At 32.5% G+C, this 26,320-nt stretch overlaps 1 protein-coding gene across 1 annotated transcript in view; it reads left to right on the top strand.

Annotated features, from left to right (window-relative positions):
- Window positions 1–26,320, top strand: part of LOC150082232 (uncharacterized) — a 1,008,282-nt gene that overhangs the window by 493,261 nt on the left and 488,701 nt on the right. Inside the window, exons 69-77 of the mRNA XM_090379191.1 lie at window positions 578–721; window positions 1,247–1,501; window positions 6,189–6,332; window positions 10,762–11,013; window positions 13,263–13,406; window positions 14,776–15,030; window positions 15,408–15,551; window positions 19,901–20,158; window positions 22,172–22,315. Coding sequence (XP_090235317.1) covers window positions 578–721; window positions 1,247–1,501; window positions 6,189–6,332; window positions 10,762–11,013; window positions 13,263–13,406; window positions 14,776–15,030; window positions 15,408–15,551; window positions 19,901–20,158; window positions 22,172–22,315 — 1,740 coding nt within the window. The remainder of the gene's footprint in view (window positions 1–577; window positions 722–1,246; window positions 1,502–6,188; window positions 6,333–10,761; window positions 11,014–13,262; window positions 13,407–14,775; window positions 15,031–15,407; window positions 15,552–19,900; window positions 20,159–22,171; window positions 22,316–26,320) is intronic.

The following is a 26,320-nucleotide window of genomic DNA, read 5'->3' as shown; positions in this document are numbered from 1 at the left end:
CAGAAATAACAGCAGCTGTGGTGGCCACGCTGGAGAAGCCCATTACCTGCATTTATGGAAATAGTCCAGGATGTTGATGTCCCACAATGCTTTTTTATAACCAAAAACTTCCAGAAACTTTATTCTGTCACATAAAAAATAACATAAGTTATGTTATAAAAAGAATATTATAAAATAAAAGTAATATATGTAAATTAGAGTATCTTTTGAAATTAGGCATATGTAAATGTTTGCTTTAGATCACAGTGCATTTTACGATCATCATATAATTTTTTAAATAAAAAAGAACATTAAATTATTATTCAACATTTTCTCAAGTCCCTCTTCTTTGCATAATTATTTTGTCTAGGCATACAAATTTATAAATGCATCCACTTTCTGAAGTAGTAATGCAGCTGTATGATTGGTAAACAGCTTGGTAAAGCAGTGCATTCACAGTATTTAAAAGCTATGTGTCTCATTTTCATTTTCTAATACTGATTTCTTATTCATTTTTGAAATTCATTTCCAGACCAACTTGTGATATATTAATAATAATGACTGAAATTTAACTCTGTGCTTTATTTATTTACTTTAGGCCATAGATTCCGCACCATGTATGACTTTGGGTTTGCAGCACTTGACATACTGACTGTGAATGCCGAGGATTCGGGTGAATACACTATCAAAGCTACTAATCAGATGGGATATGCTACATCAACTGCTAGAATCCAGGTGACAGGTAAGAGCTTAATTTTACTAATTATTTGTGTAAAAAAAAAGTCAAAAATGCTACATTGCTATCCATCCTTTATATTTTGATTAAGCAAAAATATGAAAATTATTGTTACTTGTTGAGTGTTTTAATATGATCATTTTTTGTATACATAAAATTACAATTATTTATCTAATAGGATCTATATCAGTTTTTTATAGAACACACAATAATTGAATGAAAAGGCAAAAGCCCATTTTATCTCTGTTTATCCCTCAGATTGTGAGGTACCACCATAAGTTTCTTAAATTCTACACTCTGAATGAATAGCACTTCTCTAAAGAAGTACAAGCTACTTATTCAGAACATGGAAAAAATATAGTTAATGGAGCAAGTTTCATAGGCATTGAATACCAATGTCTGTGCCTAGAGTCCTATACAGCGATAATTCTGTCTGAAAATAGTTATTAAAGTAAAAATTATCATAACATAATTAACTATTATTTAAACATATAATTTGGATATAATAATGATTCTTATTTTTTTTTTTAGCTAAGAGTGCTTTAATTCTTGAATCTCAGCAACCAGATAGCCTTCAAAAAATACAACAGCTTGAAGATCAGAGTCGCTATCAAAGAACTGTTGTAGATGAAGTGTATGATCAGCGACCTACATTTGGACGCCCGTTGTATAATCTGGATAACCTAGTAGAAGGCCAAAGTGCCCACTTGGAAGCTACTCTGACACCTGTTAATGATCCATATATGAAAGTGGAGTGGTTCTTTAATGGCAGTCCAATTCAGCATGGTATGTTTACCTACATATTAAATACATGATGATGATTATTAAAATTATATTTTACACAGTTTAGAATCATCTCACTGACTATCAAATGCTTGTTTATGTTTTAGTCTGTCAAATTAATTGATTTGAAATTTCATTTTCATCATAAATGTAAACAATTTAACTTATGTTCAAAAATTCATTGTACAAAAGCGTTCGCCATCTAGGTGTGATCTAGATTAAAAATTGTTAACTATTTTAATTATTAAAATTAGATATAATAATAATAATTTTAATCAACATTAAACAGATAAATTTCTCTGGGTCTTTCCACTATGGAGTAAAGTTTTACAACCTCAGAATATAGACCCTTCCCAGTCTTCTTTCCATTAAGGGTTTTTCCACTTTTATTTTCTTTCTTTTTTTTTTTTTTTTTTTTTTTGTTGTGCTTCCAGCGATATGCCTTCCAAGCATAATAAGTGACACTAGCAGTGATATTTCACAACCCTTTGAAGATAGCTTAAGCAGGAAAAGTGTGATCTACCATTTAGGGCTAACTGGCTTATAAAAGGAAAATGCTGTAACATTTCATATTTTGAATAGGTCTGTAATTTGATTTCACATGTGGTATTTTAATTTCTTATTTAAGGAATGGTTTTGTGGACTAATATATCTGTGTATTTTGGGAATTCTTGTTGTTGTTCTTTATGTAAGTAACTCAAACTTTGCATTTAAATTTGATTATCTACTTATTATTTATCATTGAAGAATGTGTCTTTAATTAGTTTTTCTTTTATAGTTTCCCTCTGTATTTTCCAAATGTATTGGAACCATTTGTAATTGTTTTGTTACTCTATATTTCAAAAATATTGGAACACTAACAGAAAATACAATCATTTACAGATGTAAAACCTTGTTTTCCTGTAATTCGATACAGTCTTTGTAAAATACTTTTTTCATTTTCCATTTTATAATGCTTATGGATAGTATGAATCAGAGCTGTAATACTCAATATGTTCTACGTTGATAATAATATTAGTAAATAAATAAGAGGAGTTTACCTCAATATAGTACGTGGAACACTTCCGTATGATACCCTCCAGAAATTAAAACGGAAAAAACGAAAAAAATCGACAACTTACCGGTACATTAAAGTAAAATATAAATAATTAAAGTAAAATATAAATAATTAAATAATCAATTTAACACAATTCAAAATCAATTCAAAACAATTAAAATTCAAATTAACGCAATTAAAAGAATCTAACGAAAATATTCAAAACGATTTTCCTTCCTGAAGATGACAATGCTTTTCGACCGACTGTCGTGATCACAGGAATGAAAATTACCGAATCAGGCTAAACCTGCAACTTAAATAGTGATTATGTGTCTTTGCGCATGCGCGTAAAGGTCCACGCATCGGAGATCAAATATGGCCGCCGAACATTAACAGAATTCTCATGTAATTTAATTTCAACGGTTTCTGCAATTAATAGTCGCGTATAATTACGTTGAACGTTAAGTATTTTGGCCTCGTTAAATAAAAAAGTATGTTTTTCGTTAATGGCATGAAAGGCTAATTCTGACGCTGCTGAACGAGAAGCACGAACTGAGGCTTCGTGTTGATTTACACGGATATTAAGAGAAAACCGCGTCGAACCCTGATAAGACGAGTCGCAATCACCGCAAGAAATGTTGTATACTAGATCATTAATTTGTGTTGCGAACGCCGAAAGAACCGAGCGATTGTTCAGTATAGTGTGTAACTTCCGTATAGGCCTAGCTATAATTTTAAATTCGGTATCTTTAAAGAATCTGTTAAGCTGTTTGTGCCACTGTTCAACATATGGGACAGAAATAAAGTATTTTTTGATATTACTATTGTTGATTGGTGCAGTATTTTGTATCCTATCCTTAGCTTGTACCCTAATTCGATTTATTGTGTTAATGGGATAACCCCTGTTCAAGAATCTGCTAGTTAATATTTGTATTTCTGAGTCTAAAGCAGAATCCGTCGTTGAATATTTATAGGCATTTAGAAATTGATTAAAGATAATCGATCTTTTGTAGGTGAACGGGTGGTAGCTATTATAATGTAGAAGCATACCGGTGTTTGTGGGTTTTCGATAGATGCTAAATTGTATTTTGTTCGAGTCCCGGGTAAGCGTGAAATTTAGAAAGTTTAATGACTTAGTATCCGTATCTTCCCTTTCCAATGTAAATTTGAGTCTAGAATGAATATTATTAAACGAATGTAAAATGTCTTGGATAGTACTACTATCGGTAATAACTAGAACATCGTCTAAATACCTCCCATAGTATGTGATATGGGGACGAAAAGGTGTCAAATGTATCTGCTCAATCGTTGAGAGATAGATCTCTGACATTAAGCCACTCAGGCTCAAACCCATTGGTAATCCAAAAATTTGTTTGTACACCTTGTCTCGAAAGGTGATGTAGTTAGCCTCGACTAATAGTTTAATTAAGTGAAAAATCTCCTTTATAGGCAGCTTCGTATAATTAATCGGTGTCGAGTTTTTATTTAACATATCCCAAATAATATCTAATGTGTATTCAACGTTTACATTCGTATATAATGAGGTAACATCTAATGAGAATAAATTGTCATTGTCGCCGAGTCTAGTCTTTAAGATTATTAAATAATGTATCGTAATTCTTAATCCCAAATTGTATAACCTGTCTAAAAGGTTTTATAATGTTATATACATGTGTGGCTAAGGCTGAAAATGCCGAGTTCCTGTAGGAAACAATAGGTCGAATCGGAAATCCAGGCTTGTGTAATTTTACCTGACCAAAAAGTGCAGGAATATTGTATGTTCTGGACTTCAATTCCTTCAACTGAACCATAGTAATGTAGTCGTTTTTACGATATGTGGTTAACGTTTTATTGTATTGATTTACCAAATTGGTAAACAGTGTCGGGTCCACTTCACAATAAGTGGAGCTATCAGATACAACTGAATCTAACTTATTAATATAATCATGTTTATCTAGTATTACCACTGTATCTCCTTTATCTGCCCTCTGTATAATAATGTCCTTATTTTCTCGAAGTTCTCGTAAAGCTGAACTGTCATGTGTATTCAATTTAGGAAGTCGCGTTTCTTTTATGTTATTCACTACTTGGTTAACTTGTTGAATAAATACATCTTTTTGTGGAACACTACGAAGTCCAAATTCAATATCAATTACGCATTGTTTTTTTGGCAGCTTTCGAGGTGGTAAATTATAATTTAATCCTTTGGATAAAAGTGAAATCTGGTCCTGCGATAGTGTACACGAGGAAAGATTTGTAACCTGTTGATATGTCGGTTCGTTGGATACTGGGTGAGGGGGTGTTCGTGAACTAGCCGACATATTCTGTGGTAGTGCGTTATGTGTCTGTGGGGGGGATGTCACCCAACTCGTGTGAACTTGGTCGCAAGCTCGCGACAATGTGTTAGAATTCGCATGAACGTGTCTTGAGCTATTCGATAATGTTTGCAACTTATTAACGTGTCTTGAACTATTCGATAATGTTTGCAACTTATTAACGTGTCTGTTTTTTATTTCTGAGGTTTGTGCTTCCCGTCGCAAATCTATGGAGGTCTTCAATACAGACCAATCGTTCGGATGTAGATAATTTTTTAATTTATCGCGAAGCTTCCTAACCTGGGAAAGGTATTTTTGTTTATCCGAATATCGAGATTTTAAGGCAAGCTTAACAATATTACGTGATGTCGCCAGTGATAGTTGTTTTATGCCTGAAATTTTTCGATTTAAATTCACCCTGGCAAACTTCGGAACGATGTTGTTTTGAAGGCAATATTTTAGGAAAGAAATATGGTAACTTTGTAGATTTAATTTGTGTTAAATTGATTATTTAATTATTTATATTTTACTTTAATTATTTATATTTTACTTTAATGTACCGGTAAGTTGTCGATTTTTTTCGTTTTTTCCGTTTTAATTTCTGGAGGGTATCATACGGAAGTGTTCCACGTACTATATTGAGGTAAACTCCTCTTATTTATTTACTAATGCTTATGGATGAAAACATTTCTTCATTTGCTGAAAAGAACAGCTTTTACTCGGCCAAATGACATTGGCATCCATAGTGAAGCCCTCATATTATCTTTTTAAATTCTTCCCTTAGTATTTCACTTAGCATGAGACTTCACATATGTCATTTTCTCTGTAGGGCTTATTCATAAAGATTAATACAAATTACTTACTCTTTACACCATGATTTTATCGTGGTGTAAGGCTGTAGTTCCCAAACTTTTTTCTCTGGGCCGCACTTTCAGAATTAAAATTTGCTCGTGCCACACTGAATTTTTTATTGATAAGAAATACCTTCAAAACAAAAAAGTTAACTTCTAGCAGTGCTTTATCCATAACATAGAACACAACTACTTTATAATATCATGAAGCATCCAGAAAGTATAAAACAGTGCTTTAATTAGAAAAGCAAATTATGAAGCCAGTTCATTGTCAAAATGTGTTCTTCAGGAGACTACGATTCTGAATACTGGATTGCAAAGCTAGATAGAGCCTGGCAATACAGTGAATACAAATTAAATTTGTGTTATGAGAGTATTAGTAAAATTATACTTTTAATTGTGTGTGTTTACTTTTTATAATACTTTTTTAAATTATTTAAGATTATTTTTTGTTTCTTCCTTAAATATTTTATTTATTTTATATGTAGGTCACAGATTCCAAACTAAATGTGATTTCGGTTTTGTTGCTTTGGATATCTTATATGTTTTACCAGAAGACACAGGCACATATATGTGTAAAGCTACTAACAGAGCTGGAGAGGCTGTCATCACTTGCTCTATAAGAGTTCAAGGTAGTTTATTTATAAATAATTTATGTGTAAAAATGATTTATTAATTTGATTTTAGTTGTCTTAAACTCCGAGTAAGACTTTTATTAAGCCTTAAACTTAAAACTATCATAAAAGTGTGATGTTTTATCTCTTTATTGAATATTTCATTACAAATCAAGTGAGAGACCATAAAAACTAGAAAACATTAAAATTTTTTTCCTTTGTCAAATTAAACCTGGTATGTTGAGTCAAAAATGCTATTCATTATATAAAAATTAAATTATGAAACAACAGGGATTACCTTTATTTTAGATATAGGAAGCTTCTTTTTCATCCAACTCTACCAGGAGAGTTGGATGAAAAAGAAGCTTCCTATATCTAAAATAAAGGTAATCCCTGTTGTTTCATAATATAATAGAATATAGGAATTATCGAGCACTTAATAGCTCTCTATTATCAAATCTATTAAATACCACAGATTGTCGACTTTACACTTTGCTTCTCCCTCTCCACTCAAAATTCAAAATTTGATTGCCCTTTTAGAACTATACTTCACGCATACGTGTATACTGACTTAATTGACCACTCAAGTTATACATTAATATACAACACTATGGCTGAATGGTTAACAAGGTTAAAACAAGACTATACTAGAATTACATTGAAATATGCGGCCCAAAAATATCATATCCAGTTTTTAAAACAATGTCTTTCTGAAAATTTAATACCGAAATTTGCTAAATTTCGGCTAGGTTTGAAAATCCAAGGAATACAAAAATGAGTTCATATCACGTCAAGCAACATAGTAAAACTAGCTTTAAAATCTCGATTTAATCTAAAAAAGATATATTTTAAACAGATTCAACGATATTGCAATATTTTTAGAAAACACCTAAACAGTATTGATTGGAATACTCTAAAGCAAGCCATTCAATTAAAAATCGACGCCCAATCTACCACATTAAAGAATAGACATAACCTAAAATTACAAGCCCTTAGGGGTTTTCCACACAACAGAGGTCATCATTCGTCACACAGTCGTTTTGAGAATCAGAGTGCATACTGAAACACCAAAAACACAGATAAAAATTCCCACACCTTTCTCAATAGAAATTTACCACATATTAATGACTCCCCCCGGGTATATTTAAACACGGGTTCCCACAACGACCATAATCCATCAGATAATGTAAAGAACTTATCATCTGTTACGCTAACTTCTCAGCAAATAGCCCTATTAAATAAAGGTTTAAATTATAATTTACCTCCGACAATCCCCCCAAGAAACAAATGATTATTGATCTTGAGTTCGCCCTTAGAGATTTGCCTCAAAAAACGTATTAATCCAACAAACGAATCGAATCATAAACCAAACTATCCCCTCAATATCAAAACGACATAGAGAAGAAGCTAAAGCTTTACACACACTTAGACAAAACCGCGATATCATTATTCAAAAGGCCGACAAAGGCGATACAGTAGTTATTCTCAATAAAGGAGACTATATAAATAAATTATACACCATCATTTCAGACACAGCGACATACGAAGACGTTGCACTATCAGAGTTCAACAGCTTAGTTAACAAATATAACAAAATGCTCACCACCTATAGGAAGGATGACCACATCACTATGGCCCAACTTAAACAAATTAAAGCCCGCACATACAATATCCGAACCTTATTCGACCAAGTAAAATTACACAAAACAGGATACCCAATACGTCCAATCGTGTCATATAAGAATTCAGCTTTTGCTTCCTTAGCCATGTTCATCTACCCGATTCTAAAACCACTCCGAGAACTCCTAACATATAACATAAAAAACTACGATGCTTTATTCATGAACCTCAAAGATCTCCATATCAAGGAGGATATGAAGTTATATTTACTGGATGTGACTTCACTATACACTAACGTAAATGTACCTTACGCCTTAGACATCATCTGGGCCTACTTAAACGATGATAACATAAAAATTAATAACACCAGACTCCCCAAAGACAGAATATTCGAACTAACAAAACTATTAGTAAGTGCAAATTACATTCTCTTTCAAGAAAAAAATATACAGACAGATTTTCGGCCTCCCAATGGGCCTAAACATCAGTGGACTCATTGCTGAACTATACCTAGACAAATTAGAAAAGATCCGTCTTGATCCATTTATACCACAGATCACATATTACGGAAAATATCTAGATGACATCCTAATTATCACAGATCATTTGACCATAAACAGTATTCTACAGGATTTTAATAACATCCATCAGAGATTAAAATTTGAATTAGAAATTGAAGCAGAAACCCACTCCATAAATTTTCTTAATTTTAACATATGCAGATTAGACCAAAAACTAAATTTCAGCATATATAGAAAACCCACTAATAAGGGGATGCTTTTGCATTTCCACAGTTATCATCCCCAACCATACAAAAAATCGGTCATGCTGAATCAATTTCTTAACGCCTTTAAATATTCTTCCACTCAGATTTCTCTAACCACTGAAATAAATGAATTAACTAGAAGATTCTCAAATAGGGGTTACCCGTTAACCTATATAAACAAAGTTAAAACAATAGCCCGTGATAAAATAAATAACAAAACCTCGCAACAAACATTGCACAAAAATCCGACAAGGCCAAAATACATTTCATCACCATTCCATATGTCGAGTACTGGTACAATAAACTTAACCAAATATGCAACCTACATGAAAATCATAGCAAAACCCATGAACAAATTATACACATTCTTCAGAAATCGACCTTCAAACACCACATTCCAATCACAGCATGACCTAGTATACAGCTTTGAGCAAAATAACACGAAGCTTCTGTGCGGGCGGGTCGTTCAAATGCATCGGAACTTTCGTTCCACGCAATAAATGAACGACATTCATTCAGCTTTAATGAAACAAAAATTATAAATATTCAACACAACTACCACAAACTACTTATTGCGGAAACCTTAGAGATGAAACTACATGAAATTTCAATCGATATCCGTAGACCATTCCTATTGTCCGACAATTGATCACTTATACGCATGCGTGAAGAACAAACACTACAACATAAGACAAAAGTTTCGGATTAATTGTGAGTTGCTCTATTCTATTCCTGTGATCATGACACCCCGAAAAGTTCTAGTCCGACTTAAGGAATGTAGAGAATAATCCCCCCCCCCCATATCTATTAAACTTTTTTAGACCACTAAATTTAACTCTAAAGTCAAGCTACAGGACCAAAAAAGAAATAATCGGACAATATTAAGCAGTTTAGACCTTCAAAAATCTAATTTTATGTTAATCCACGTAATGGTTTCCTTGCTGCCAGAGGTATGGTGTTTGAAGATAGAAGTCTTGAGCGCTCATTGTTGAGACCGTACAGTCTGAACACTATGGTTCTGACAGTGGGGAAGATGTCCCACATGTTTTGCAAAATTGATATCGCCCTCCCCAAGAATTATTAGCGAGTTGCACCAGGAGAGTTGGATGGAAAAGAAGCTTCCTGTATCTAAAATAAAGGTAGTCCCTGTTGTTTCATAATATAATAGAATATAGGAATTATCGAGCACTTAATAGCTCTCTATTATCAAAAGTAAAAATTAAAGAACTAACAACACATAAGCCTTATTGTCCAGCTTTGATCATTTGCCTGACCTGAAATGATCACCCTATTGCAGGTCAGGCCTTTAGTTAATCATTCACTAGACCTATTTTTCCCATGACTTCTTAAACTAGCTATTCATGAAAATTCAACTGTGAAAATCCTGATCTTGCAGACTGTAATTTGAATGTAAATTGCCATGAAAGAATATATATGCATACACATGTACCATTTATTCTATGAATAATTATTTTTCTGTGCAATTTTCTATAAATTGCATTATTGTTTTATTTTACACTGCAGTGCACAAAATTAATGTTTTTAATTACATATTAAAAATATTTTAGGACAGAAAGCCTCAAAACTATGACATTGGTTAGTGCATTTGCATCATAAAAATTCAACTACTACATAGTTGAATTTTTTAGATAAACCAAATTTTTGTACGCTGGCATCATTACTGTAACATCTATTGTTTTGAAGCTATTTCGCTTCTCATCAGTAAGTGGGTAGGTACTCAAGAGGTATAAGGGGTAATGACCCAGTAATATGAGAAATGCCAAAAGGTGTACTCAAACTTTTTAAAAAGCCTCAAACTTTTTAATTACATATTTTATAGAAAATTGCCTTTCTTGATAACACTGGTCATAAGGTTTTAATAATGTTTTTAAACAAAAAGTTAGGAAACTTAACTTTTTAAACAAATTCTATAATGTTAATTCTGAATCTGGACACAAATTTTACAGAATTATTTATTTCTCATTTAATTAAATAATTGCTAATAGTGAATAAATCTGAAGTTGACCTATTTAAATAATATTGGCATGTATTTCTTTTTAGCTAAGAGTTCTGTGTACACTGAAACCCTTCATAAGGAAGGCTTAGAAAAAATAAGAGAACTAGAGAAAACATATGTTACACAAGCAGAAGAAATTACTCCAGTTATTTCAAGGCCTGTTTTCATTACTCCACTCAAAAGTCTAGACAATATTGTAGAAGGTCAGGCATCTCATTTAGAATGCAGGTTAGAACCAATCAATGATCCAAAACTAAAAGTTGAATGGTTTGTGAATGGCATCGAAATAAAAACAGGTACATTTGATTTTCACAGTGTCTTTTAAAAATTAAATTTGTTTTATACCAGATGCTCATTTTTATAAATTTGCCTTCAAAGTTAATTTAGAATTTTAACTAAAAATAGCTTAAAAGAATTGTCTAATCTGGCAACCCAGAACAAACGTATGGTAGTACCATATATTATACATTATACTAACACTTACCCCATAGAAAAATTCAGTCCCTTTGAATCTATTTCTGTCATTTTTTCCCTTCTGACAACACGTTTGGGCAAAATGCTTCAACATATAGCCTTATAGTCCCAGTTCTGTATTCTATGAATTTAATGCGGATGATGCCATTGTGATTAAAAAACGGTTCCTGTATTTAGTGAAATGGTTCCTATAAAAACGATTCCTATAATTAGTGAGCTAAGCTCTGAAATTTGCAGTTTGGTTTGTGCATTTTAAAAAAAATCAGATCTTGTCATATGCAGTACTTTTCTTTAAAAAAGACGTCTGCTTTGTTGGCACAATTTGAGTTTCCTGTTGTTCCTCTTTTAAATAAATTCTTAAATAAAATGGGCATAATTTCAAATTGAGGGAGGATGGTTTCAGAATAGATGTATGGAAATTTGCCTTCAGCCAGTGGGTACTTGATTGTTGGAACAAACTTTCATCCAGTGTTGTGGAAGTGGCTAGTTTGAATAAATTCAAGGAAGAACTAGAGAAACTATTACAGGGAATGAACAAGTGATATGCGAAGTGGGTTTTTTTGGCTGATGCTGTATTATTGTTTTTGCCTTTCCCATCTACAACATTCTAGGTTGCGCAGCTCACTGTTATTTCTTTGTACCAATATTTTTGTCTAAATGAAGTTAATATAAAATTAATTCATTCATGTGGTATAAAAGTTTTTTCCCTTAACTTAATGGAATTTTCAGTAAGCCCCCACATAATATCCTTTCCTCATAATTATTGCTGAAATTTGCCGATATATCTTTGTTATATTAGCTTGGTCATTCTACTAAAAGTCCTATTAAAAGATTAACCATATACAATAACAGAAGGATGATGTCTGTAACAATTAAAAAGTTGCAAGAATGTATTGCAGGCAGGTATTTTTTTACATCATTGCTGTGTTAACTGGAATTAGCCATCAAAGAAAATTCTAGCTCATATACTTGTACTTTTATTATATCACACAATATCTTTGATTCTGTATTTAACAAAATTTTTTGCAATGAAATTCACTATTGTATTGAATGTCTTGATATTGCAGTATTCATTGCAATGAACTCAAAATTGCAGTTTTTGGAATGGATATATATATATATATATATTATATATATATATATATAATAAATATATATATATATTATTCTTTTTTTTTTAATTGCAATTTTTAAAATAGGAGAATGAATTTTTAATAATAGTATAAAGTAGTTTAAAACTTAAAATATTTTAAAATTCATGTAACTATGCATTTAAATTCAAAATTTTCTAAGTGTGACTTAGAGAGTCTTCCAAGATTTTTCATTGTTAACAAAAAAAGTTAAAGTCCTGAGAAAGTAGAGTTTATTATCATATATATTAATTCCATGACAGTTTTTTCTTTACACAGTTTTTATATCTTTATTATAAACATTATCAGAGCATATTATATATTTTCCGAAAGCTTTGCAACCTATGGAAAAACACTTAAATTCAGATTTATTAAATATGAACCTAGTTATTCAAAAACTTTGTAAAATTAAAATTAAAAAAAAAAATTAAAATAACTCTAAAGTCTGTTCATTATTTTTTTTACCATTTCCATTATGCATTGTGAGTGTTTGTTGGACCTGTGCCCACTGTTTTGTTGACTTGGCACAATATGGCCTCAGATGCTGATGTGCCATAAAACCCTTAAACAAAGAAACAAACACACTGTTTTGTTGTTTACAATGAAACAGTGGGCACAGGTTTATTTCATTGTTTACAATGAAATAAACATTATCCTAAATAATGCAGTGTACACTGGAAACGCTATCAATAATTACAGAAGTATTGATATAAGAGAAGGATAATTTGATTCAGAAAGATGGTCCATGAAGCAAATATAGAAATAAAGATAGTAATTAGCATTGTGAATTACTTAGTTATAACAGGTTTTACAGATGGAGAATAATTTGTGGATTTGCAGATGATTATCACAATTAATTTTATAAATATGAAATTGGTAGTGAGCTGCAATATAGAATATTTTATCGTCATTAGTACATAAATTATTTTTTTCTGCTATAGGACACCGTTTCAGAACAATCCATGATTTTGGATATGTTGCTTTGGATATATTATATACATTCCCTGAAGACAGCGGCACCTATATGTGCAAAGCCACAAATGAAATGGGTGAAGCAGTAACTACATGTTCCATAAAAGTACAAGGTAAGTAAGCATTAGATTATGGATAGAAAATTTTTCCAGTATTTGGATTTGTTACTTATTTATTTATTTTGTTCATATTTGTAGTTAACAAGCCTAGAAGAATAAAGTTAAAAATTAAAGTTACTGTTAAAATAAATAAGGTTAAAAATTTTAAGATGGATAAATAGGTGAAGTTAACAATAAGCAACACAAATCTTATTATAGTTTGTGTATGTTTTACTTATTAAACAGTTGTGTAGACAATCAATTAAATATATGCATATAATTGAATAGGCATTGGGTTAATATGAAGAAACACAAGCTACACATTTTGTTAATAAAATAATAATTTATTACCACAATGGCTTCAGCTTTAACTTTCCATCATCAGAATTATTGGATGGTGGAAATTTCTGTCATTCAATAAATCTGGAGGAGGAAATATATGATCATTTTAAAAAATCAGTGTTAATAAATTACTGCTTTATTAATAACTTGGTGTAAATTGTGTTGATTGCTAATGCATAACTATTCCACAACTTTAAGTTGTGGAATAGTTATGTCAGCTGAATAAGCAATTAAACACATACTCAATATTTAGATGTAGTTTTATTTTTGATATCAATACAAGTCAAGAAAGCATTGAGGATAAACAGCTTTGTTGGCAAATAGCTGCTTGAAATTAGTATGAGTTGAAAACTAATTAAAATTGTTTTTTTTTAAATAATATATATTTAATATTAGCTATAATAATACTTCTTTTCCTTTCCTTTTCTCTCCCCTCCTCTTCCATAGACTATTATCAGATAAATTTAAATTTTTAATGCATCTTTATATATTTTTTAAAATGTTAATAGTTAATCTAGGAATGTAATTCTTAGATCCATAAGTTTTTAGTGATAATAAATAGGATTATTATTTGTAGGTTACAGTTCCATTTTTAAATGTCTTACAAGTTGGGATCAAAAAATTTCTAGAATGGAATGTGTTAAAAAAAAGTGAAAATTTTTTTTTATTCAATGTTTATTGACTAATTAAAATAATTATTAAGTTACATTATTAAAGGGCTTATTAAAAGAAAAGCAATTTTCTAGTAGAGCAGAAGTTATTGCAGCTATGACAAACATAATTCATGAACTTAAAAAAAAAAAAAGCTTTTTTAGAAATTGTATAATCGATGGAAAAAAATATGTAAATAGCCAAGGTCATCATATTTTGAAAAATTAAATGTGTAAATACAATATTTATTTAATTAAAAATTCAGACTTGAAACTTTTTTGATCCCACCTCGTATATTTATTATTTATGTATACTTATTATTTATTACATATTGTATATTTATTATATTTTATTTCTTGCAACTTAATATATGAATATGTTATTCTTTCAGCTCGTCGCAGTATTTATTATGATACTCAGCATCCAGAAGGTTTGGAGAAAATTAGACAGCTAGAATGCCAAACAAGATATGAATCTACAGAAATTGAAGAAAGGCCAATTTGTTCTCCGTACTTTATATCAGAACTTCGAGGAACAACTGAAGTTAATGAAGGAGACAGTATTCATCTGGAATGTCGTGTTGAGCCTGCTCATGATTCTCAACTGAAGATAGACTTTTTCCATAATGGAAAACCCTTAGATGCTGGTAAGAACTACATATTTATTCATTTCATTATAAAATAGATTGTTTACACGAAAACACATTCTTTGCATGAACATCATTTTGACCTCCTTGGTATACAAATGGAGCCTACATAGAAACCTTTAATGTATGTAATGAAAAACATTTTGAGTTACTCTTTCAAATTAAATAAAATATTTCTCTTCATCTGTAATACTCTTTTTATGGCAGCAATGTTGTGAATAATATATACCCATCCTGTAAATAGTCATATGTGTTATATAATGGAAACTACATAACATTTATTCTTTTTCTGTGAATTTTCATACAGTCTGAATATTTTAATGCATACTTTATATTTTTATTTGGGTTTATACATATAAAAATAATATAATTTTTAGCTACAAGATTCCATATCACATTCGATTTTGGTTATGTGGCATTGGACATTGCTCATGCCTTCCCACACGATGAGGGCACCTATACAGTTAAAGCCAAAAACAACATTGGTGAAGCTGTTAGTTCTATTACCATCAGAGTGCATAGTAAGTACACTTTAATAAAATGTTATATTTGATTTTATATTAACTATACAAGCATCTAGTTATTGAGCTTAATTCTCCCATTGCCATTGAAACTTGAACTTCCAATTTATGTGAGGGATGCATTCTTAGATATGAAGTAAATTTGCAGTTAATAAACTTTTGTAGACTACATATTGTTTGAGCTTGTGTATGGTTCTGACATAAGTCACAAGTGTGACTTATGTCAGAACCCTGTATGCACTCACACTCTTGTCTAAATCTGATATATCTTGTCAAGATAACATGCTATATTTACTGTAATGCTTATTTATTTATTAGAAATTTAAGATATTTAAACCTGTGTTAGCAATTTTATTGGGTTTCTAATTTTTTTTAGTGTTTTACTTACCAGACTGAACATTTTTGAGTGCTCTCTCCCTATCCCTATTTTTCTCATAAGCCCTGTTGTTTTTTAATGCACAAAATACCATAATGTGGAGATTTTTAGGAACACATGTACTGCATTATAGCATAACTGATTGTATTGCAAATGTGACAAAGTAATTAACATAGTGTAAATAAACAATACAAGATAAGTAATACAATCAAAAATAATAGGAGAATATAATATTGAATTAGAAATATCAACAAAAGGAAGTACATGCAAATATTGGCAGTTTTGACAATTTAATAGTTTTGCAAAAGTTCAGCAGTCTTGTTTACTGCATCACTAATAAAGCAAGTGTTATAACAGTTGAAAGTTTGGACATGCTCAACAACTTTAGCACAGGTAAAAATAAACGGTATCTCAAGAAAACAGATTGAGGCAAGAAGCTATATAATTCCATTAACTTTACAAATATACAGAATGAATATTCTGTGCTGTGACATGCCTTTTCAGGCAGTTCACTGAAGTCTTTGGCTGCTTTATATTAGTTTATTTGAATATCAATTAAAATGAATTTCAAACTAGAAGTTGAAGAAAACAACACCTTACTATTATTAAGCCTTTTATTAATCAGGCAAAATATCTTTAATATTCATAGAAAACGTTTTGCTGGATTTTTGAAAACAGCAAACCAATAACACTTGGACAGTTACAGAAACAGTGGATATCCATATGTTATGATAAAGAATGCTGAACAGATGGCATAAACCAAAAGAGATAAGAATATAGGACCCATAACTGTACTATATACTTTAAAGCTAAGTGACCAAATAAAAGACTAACAAAACATTCAATTTAGATGTAATCTGCAAATCCACAAATAAAATTAAGTGAAAAATGTAGAGATAGAGCCACAATAAATGAAAGAAGCTTACTATATTTCAATTACCACACACTTTGAAAAAATAAAAAAATAAAAAGTGTAATCATCACAATTATAAAAAAGATTAAAATGAAACTCCTAAAATGGAAAAACTTTATAAATATTGAAGTAAAAGAAATCTGTATAAACAAAACCAACATTAAATTCTAACAGTGAAATACATATAGAAGCTGGTTGCATTGAATCAGAAGCAGCAGCATAAAACCACCCATTAACAATTGACACAGATAGAAATATCAGTGCCTTCACAGATTAAAAAAAAAATTGGTTAAAATGCTGAAATCCAAAAATTCACAAATATTGTTTTTAAATTTGTACTTACTGATATCAATCAGAAGTCACTGGATTGATATCTATTCATTGAATTTATGACTTGAATATTCATCTTTAAATTATATATTATTACTGTCATCATAGCCCAGGGGTTCTCATCTGATGAGTGTGTGCTTGGCACACCCAAGGTCCTGAGCTGGATATCATCATACTTCTCTTTCTTGGTGATTCCCTTCTACTTCTGACTCTCTCTTGGGGTACTTCAGAAATTTTTTTTTTTTTTTGGCTGGTGCAGCATAAGCCTCAGGCTTCCTTGCACCATATGGCTAATAATAATAATATAATTTTATTTATTGATGTTTACTTGTTGTACAGTATACTTTATAATCACAGTGTACTGTTTCATTTAATATAACTTACAGTGAGATTATCATAATTCTAATTAATTTATGTTTTATTCTGTTTCATTTTTCTCTATATTTACTCCACTTTTTTCATCTTGGAATTTATCACAAAAAATATCTAGCATAAACTTTCATAAATTCAAGTTTTGTAAGACCTGGATGTATGCAATGTATGAAAAATTATATTAAATAAATAACTCTTTCACTACATGGATTTATGAAATAAAGATAAAGATGCAGCAAAATAAAATATAAGTTATAATAATTGCATTCTGAAAACCAAGTGACATACAACAAAATAAATATAGTAACTATCCAGGAAGGGTTATGAACATATAATGTCTTACTCTAGTTAAAATACTGAAGGAAAATTGAATGAGAAATTGTAGTCAATTTTCATCATGATAATGCTACCAGAGGAGAAAGGGGCAGCTCCGTAGCCAGGTGGGCAGGAGCAGCAGTGCGTAGCACACGCTTCTTGATTAGACCGGGGTTCGAGCCCGTGAGCCACCAAATATGGAGAATGCGGAAAGGTCAGGGAATTATCCACCGCATATCCCCGGAGCATTATGGCCTTAGTTGCTAAAGCTCCTAAAAACCAAATAACAACAACAACAACAGAGGAGAAAGGAACACTCTTACTATGATCTGTAATAGTGGTTCTAGTAGAATAGCATTTTAAAATATATTCTGGATAGATTCTGGAGTATCTTATGAATGTATAATGATGCTATTTTGCATGAATGTATAATATATAAATGTTAGCATTAACATTGGCATTTGATGCAAGAAAGCAAGCGTATGCAGCATCAGCCAAAACAAATAAATAAATAAAATAAATAAATAAAAAATAACCACTTCCACTTCACCCCTCTGTTCTTTCGAAATACCTGTCAGGCTCAGCCTTAAACTTATTTAGGCTATCAACTTCCACGACAAGGGATGGAAGTCTGTTCCACCTACAACCACCCGCTGGCTAAAGGCAAATTTCCGCACATCTATCCTACATCTGTCTTTCCTCAATTTGAATTTATGCCCTCTCAGGTGATTATTCTGAGCAAGAGGAAGAATCCCATCAGCATTGAGCATGCTCAAACCATTCAAGGCTTTGTACACCTCTATCAGATCACCTCGCTGGTGCCTAGTCTCCAGACACTGTAATTCGCAAAACTTAAGCCTTTCTTCGTAAGAGGACCCCTTTGTTCCATTCACTAATCTTGTTGTCCTTCTCTGTACTCGTTCCAGCAGCTCTACTTCCTTCTTGAAATGAGGCCTCCAGGCCTGTATACAGTACTCTAGGTGTGGCCTGACCATTGCCTTATACAAGGGAATAATCACCTCCTAATCCCTGCTAAAAAAATTCCTATATATCATTGACAATACACCATGAGCTACTCTTGCAGCCCATCTGCACTGCTCAGAGAACTTCATTTCTGCCTGCACAACCACCCCCAGGTCCCTTTCATTCTCTACCACTGTCAGTGTAGTACCACAGAGTTGATACGTTGCTCTGGGGTTGCTGTTTCCCATATGTAGTACTTTACGTTTGTCAACGTTAAACTTCATTTGCCACCTCTCAGCCCATCTGCTCAACCTTTCCAGATCCTGTTGCAGCAGCATAGTGTCAGTAGTGTCCTTGACAACCCTGCCAACCTTCGTATCGTCTGCAAACTTGGACATTAAGCTTGATATACCATCATCAATATCATTTATAAATACAGAAAACAATAATGGACCCAATACTGAACCCTGAGGGATTCCACTAATAACATTAGTCCACAATGAGCAGTGTCCATTGATTACCACTCTCTGTCTTCTCCCCCCTCAACCACCCCTTTATCCATAGCAGCAATTTGCCTCCAATGCCACACTGCTCCAATATGTGCAGCAGTCTTCCATGTGCAACAAATGAATGTATAAATTCTTATGAACGTATAATGATGCTATTTTGCAAGTTAGACTGTGAATGCAAAATGTAGTTATTTAATATTAAATTATCAATATGGTGCAAGAAGGTAAAAACATACTTTTTTATTTTTGAATTTTCTGATATTAAAATTTATTGTAGTTCTTGCTGTCATTGTCTTGTTGCAATAGCCATCACCAGGGCATAGGAAGTCATCTGCACACAGAAAATATCCTATGTGCCTTGAATATCAATACACACACAACATAATTTCATTATAAAAATATGTAATCAATATAAATGATCAAAAATATCAGTAAGAGGTTAAATTTATGACTATCATTGTTTTAAACTCTGAATTTGCTGTTCATTATACTAATATGTACTATATCACAGAAATCACTGTGATGTAAAGTTTTTTATGACTTAAATTCATTCACCTTTGTACTCCCATAGGTAAGAGTTCTATAATATTAGAAACCCAACATCCTGAGGGACTAGCAAAGATACAAGCACTAGAAGATGTATCTCGGCAACCTCGAGATGAGTATGTCGAGAAAAGAACATTCCAACGTCCTGTATTTACATTACCTCTTCAAAACTTAGACAGCCTTATAGAAGGAGAAAGTGCACATTTAGAATGCCGTCTTATTCCTGTAGGTGATCCCACTCTCAAAGTGGAATGGTTCTTCCAGGAAAAGCCTCTTCAAACCAGTTAGTGTTGAACTTTATATTTGCTTTTTTTTATATCTTTTTATTTGATATTATTTTAATTTTGATTTCTTATTTAAATTGATTAAGGATTTTAAAGTAAAAGTTGTATTTTTTATTAGATCTTTTTAAAATATCTTCTATAAAATATATTTGGAAAATATTTTTATAAACATTTAAATTTTATGAAATTTTATAAAAATAAATATTTCTATCAGTATTTTAATGCAGTTAATGTTTATTTTTTTTATTTTTTTAATTTTCATTTTGTTCATTTTGGTGTTCTTAATATGTTTAAATTTCAAAGGAATGGAAAAAGATTTTCATAATTCCTGTATACAAAACAGGAAGCGAGATTATAATAACTATTTTATATTATTATAGGTCTTTTAACATCTGAATATAAAATTTTTGCAAGTATTTTAAGAGGGAAATTAAACAAGATAATAGAAAATAAATTGTTAGAACAGAATGGGTTTTGAAAAGGAAGATCCCATATTTGTGTTGAAAGTGCTAATCAAGAAAAGAAGGGAATTTCACAAAAAAAGTATATAACATATATAGATTATGTGAAAGCATTTGATAAAGTAAATAGGAATAGGTTACTGAAGAGTCTACAAGAAAAGTATACACTCAACCAACTATTTAAATTGATTTAAGGAATCTACAACAGTAATGAAATAGTGATTAAATGAGATGAAGAAATGAAGATGAAGAATTAATGTAACTCCCATACTAAGATAATCTGAATATTTCAGAGAGGTTAGCTAGGTGGAGCAGTGATGTAATGAAATTTTTGGCTGAAGAAGGCTGAAAGCTAGCTGATATTCACTAAAGACTTGCAGTACAGTTCAGAAATGGTGTGCTGTTGAAAACACAGGTGTATGTTTGGTGCACTGTTTTCAAGGAAAGCTGTGAAACAAAACTTTCCATGCCATCAGGGTAAGTACATCAGGATCATCAGGAGTTGCATATTCATAAAATATGATCACACATTTCTAGTTGGAAAATGTCTGATCAGATAGATTGTTTGTTCTTGGAGATCTGAGCAATCTCCAAGAATGTTTTATGAGCAGTCAATCATATGAACATTAACAGAGTTGAAAAACTTATTCTTAAACTAAAATGTAAAGTGTAGTCACTCACAAGTGCTTTTGTTTAAAAAAAATGAGTATAAGATGCATGCCAAACACCTCTGACATTTGATCACAAAGTGTGAATATTTGAGCTGCTTCTAAGCATTTGGAACTTTACAGAAGGGAGGAGAATGCATTTCTTGATGTGATTATGTGTAATGGACATGGGTCCATCAGTACACAAAAGCAAACAGACAAGTATATATTTTCATTACATGAATTCCCCGCTGCCAAAATAATTCAAAATAAAGTCCACCGACAAGAGTCATTGCTTTGGTCTTCTGGGCTTCTGATAGGTTAATCTATCAGAAGCCCTGCAAATTGGGTATTATTTTGATCTACAGACAGTGCAAGTGATAGCAGAATTGAGGAAAATGCATCCTAATAAGGTCAAGAAGGGATCATTTTTGTTTTCTGTGATTATAATATATCCAACATTCAACACTTCCATAGTTAAGACTTGTCTCTTTTAGATTTCCACCTCTTCAGGCCATTAAAAAGAATTTTTGGGAGGACAGAAGTTTGATAGCAATGGCAGTGTATTCTCCAGGGGCTACAAACCTAGTCCTAGAGAATTCTAGGATGAGGTTTGAGATACAGTACTTCCAAAGTTGGCATGCCATTATGAATATATGAAAACCTGGCAGTAAATTTATACATTGGTAAAATCATAAAATAACCACTATAGAATCTTGTTATATATGAATGCCACTATTAAGACAAGCTATAAAGAATAATTTAGTCAGTTTACAATACTGTGATGGAATAGAAGATCCACTGTGCCTAAGCTAAAAGCTGCCTATGTTTGTTATTTACATCTGTCTTCTCAGCTGATATTCATGATATATTTTGATTTAATATTTTATTTGAAACTTTCCAGGTTCTCGTTTCCAGACAACTCATGACTTTGGTTATGTTGCACTTGACATCCAGTATGTACGACCAGATGATACAGGAGTTTATATGTGTCGGGCTTCAAATGAATTAGGTGAAGCTGTTACCACTGCTTCTTTCAAAGTAAAATGTAAGTAATCTTCCCTTTATTGAAGATAAACTTAAGTGAAAATTGCAATCTTCTTTTATATTATTCTATTTATTAAGACTTGTGATTCATATAGTTAATCTTATAAAATAATAATGATTTATTATTAAAATATCATTACTAAATCCTGCATTATTAACTTATTATTTGACTTGGTAAACAATTATAGTTGACCCTTCCAAATTCGGCAGTTCATCATCCTGCACCACCCGTTTTCTGGCTATATTTAGAAACATGAGGGAATCCTGCATGTCTCCTAAGAATTGGAATCTTTTGTTCTTAGATTAGTCATTTTTCCAAATAGTAAATTAAAACTAATTTTGAAGGTGGGGATTTTGTTCATGCCCTAAGTTTTTACTGCACTCCAAATGCATTGAGAAACTTTTATGTAATGAGATTCTGTAATTGCTATTCATGAATAAGATTAGTGACTCATTGATAATAAGCAATGGATCGCTCAGTTTCTGAGTTTCATAATTCATATATTAAGCATTTGACTGAGGTAAAAACTGCAGCCATTATCAACCCATTGCACAATGGAAGCCTCCTCAACAGTTCATGTTGAGGAAAATGGACCATAATCTGCCACGCTGGTCCAGTGCAGGTTGGCAGATTGGCCGTATTTAGCAGTCAGGGGCTTGAACCTCGGTCTACTCAAAGAGCATGTGCTACTGCACTCCTGCTCTTGACCACTCTGCTAGAGGTAATGATTCCCCAAAAACGTTTTCTGTTTAGTGAATGTTTTTGGAACTTTTAAATTCTTTCTAAACAGTGTTGCCCATATGTTTCCTAAAGAAAAATTAAGTAGCCAAGATCTCTTTCAGGGGACTGTAGCCTTTCAGAATCAACACATACACAGGTCCTTATCTGTTATGTAAGAAATTGTATTGTTAGTTGTGTGAAAATTTTCTCCCAATTTTTCCTTCAAAATATATCACATTACGCAAAATATATATAATAAAGGGGAACTAATTTTATTTTTACTATACTGTACAATACATGTTATGTATTTACTGTACTTTTCTCTTGAAAGAGAGGCTGAACTTCTCTGTTATAATGTACAATAAATTGTACTTTTTTGAGAGTAAATGGGCCTGTTGTACTGGAATCCATAGTGTATAAGAAATAATGATAACGTATATATATCTTACTCTATAACGTATATAGAGTAGGAGATCGGCGGAATTACTTAGGAAGTACAGGTCACTGTTGAAAAAAGCCATGAATTAGGGTTGAATTTGAAAGTGTCTGCAATTCTGCCCAGACACGATAGGAGGGAGCATATGATGAAATCCTTATCGATCAATTCAGCCCTGGAAAAATTGTGCAAAGCTCAAAGAGTAGAATTTTTTCAGTATGGTCTGTACTTATTAACAGGAGAGACTGCTTCTACAGGGATGTCATACACTTAAATAGAAAGGGTGCAAGAAAATTTGCTAATACTATCGAGGCAGTGTTAGGTGGGTCAGAAAACTGCTAGCTTGGGGGACTAATAGATTAACAGTAGCCAATGGCAGAGGTGAAAGTTATTCTTGCACTGCTTCTATTGGAATGAGCAGCAGCCTGGAAAACAAGATGCAGGGTATTTCAGAGACTGCTGGGAGTCATTGCATTACAGGTAAACACATGGGTTGTGTTAGGGTAGCTAAGAATAGGAACAGGTGCATGTATACTTGTGTATACACCAATGATAGCAATTTGGTAAATAAATTTGATAAATTTGACGTATTGCTCAAACATCAAAGGCAGATATTGTTGGAATATCAGAGACTTGATGTCACACAGATATAAGGAATGCAGAACTGGAATTTGGGGAGTACAATGTGTACAGGAAGGATAGTCTCAGCCTGGTCTGTGCTTGTTAACAGGAGAGGCTGCTTCTACAGGGATGGGATACACTTCAATAGAAAGGGTGAAAGAATATTTGCTGATGCTATTGAGGCAGTGTTAGGTGGGTCGGAAAACTGCTAGATTGGGGTGATACACAGACTAATAGATTAACAGTAGCCGCTGGCAGAGGTGAAAGTGATTCTTGCACTGCTTCTATTGGAATGAGCAACAGCCTGGAAAACAAGATGCAGCTAGGAGTCATTGTGGTACAAGTAAACACATGGGTTGTGCTAGTGTAGCTAAGAATAGGAACAGGTGCATGTATATTTACGTGTACACCAATGCTAGGAGTTTGGTAAATAAACTTCATGAATTTGAGGTGTTGGTCAAAACATCAAAGGATGATATTGTTGGGATATCAGAGACGTGGTGTCAAACAGATATAAGGAATGCAGAACTGGAATTTGGGGAATACAATGTGTATGGGAAGGATAGACAGGATAGGAAGGGAGGAGGGGTTATGCTATTAGTTAAGAAACAGATAAAATCCAAGGAAGTGAAGCCAGTCGACATCGCTGGACAGTGCAGTGTCGAGTCAGTTTGGTGTGACATAAGCATTGAGAGATCAAAATTGAGAGTAGGAGTGTGTTATAGGCCTAATGACTCTAATGAGTATAATAAGGAACTGTACAGGGAAATAGAGTGGGCCAGTAAACCAGAGGGTCTTATAATGGAGGATTTTAATTTCCTAGATATTGACTGGAATTTGTGGGTTGGTCACTCACACACTAGCAAGGCTTTTGTGGATTTATTAGATGATTGTTTTCTATATCAGCATGTTCGGGAGGCAACTAGAGGGAATAATACTCTTGATCTTATTATCAGTAGTGATTCTTCATGCATTAAGAATCTACAGATAAAGGAACCACTAGGTGGCAGTGATCACAGTGTGTTAAAGTGGAATTTACTCAAAGAGGTAACTATCATCAGGGGTAAGGGGAAGGGTTTTTGCTTTCGTAAAGGTGACTACGATGGTCTGAGACAGTATTTAAATTCTATACGGTGGGACCAACTGATGATGGTAACATCATCATCGACAGCCAATTCAAAGAATTTATCTTGGAAGCTACTAGGCTTTACATACCAACTAAGAAATATTGTTCAAGGTTTAGGTCTAAATGGATGTCAGATGAACTAATGAGACATATGGAAGAGAAGAAAAATGCATGGGATACATATAAATTAATGGGTGACATGGAAGCCGATGATAGATATAAGCTGGTCTGTAACCCAGTCACAAAGGAGATTAGGCAAGCAAAGGCAGATTATGAGAAATCTTTGGCAAAGGATGCAAAGAAAAACAACAAAGAGTTCTTTACCTATGTAATCTCTAGAAGAAAGGGGATGAATCAGATTGGTCCACTGAATATTGATGGTTCAAATGTTCATGATCCTACTCAGGTGGCTAACAAACTAATTGAGTATTTTGTATCTACATTCACACATGAGGAGTTATTCAAGGAGGGGAATGGCAGAGGTGAGTTAAACTCTGGCAGTGAGCTAGATGATTTTGTAATAACTGAGAGGAAAGTAGAGGAGAAATTGTTGAAGATAAACATAAAAAAGGCACCCGGGGTGGATGGGATCTACCCAATTATATTAAAGGAGGCAGCAAAGGAAGTAAGCAAACCCTTAGCCATAATTATGAGAGCTTCTTTGGACTCAGGGGAGGTAACCATAGACCGGAGATGTGCAAATGTGACCCCAATTCACAAAGGAGGATCAAAGGGTGACAAAAGTAATTATAGACCTGTTAGTTTAACTTCTGTTCCAGGAAAATTAATGGAGGCACTGGTTAAAGAAGCACTGCAGATCATCTAGACAAGACTTCAGTTATAGTTTGGACGTAGCATGGTTTTGTTAAGGGAAAGTCTTGCCTGACCAATTTGATTGGATACTATGATGTGGTCACAAAGGAACTGGATGCAGGGAATAACTTTGATATCATATATTTGGATCTTAGAAAGGTTTTTGATACTGTTGCACATGGAAGACTGCTGAACATATTAGAGCAGTGCAGCATTGGAGGCAAATTGCTGCTATGGATAAAGGGATGGTTGAGTGGGAGAAGACAGAGTGGTAATCAATGGACACTGC

The sequence above is a fragment of the Mastigoproctus giganteus genome, chromosome 8 (genome assembly GCF_048544385.1).
Source record: "Mastigoproctus giganteus isolate SK-2022 chromosome 8, ASM4854438v1, whole genome shotgun sequence".
NCBI lineage: Eukaryota > Metazoa > Arthropoda > Arachnida > Uropygi > Thelyphonidae > Mastigoproctus > Mastigoproctus giganteus.
This window is presented reverse-complemented; position numbering and strand designations above follow the sequence as displayed.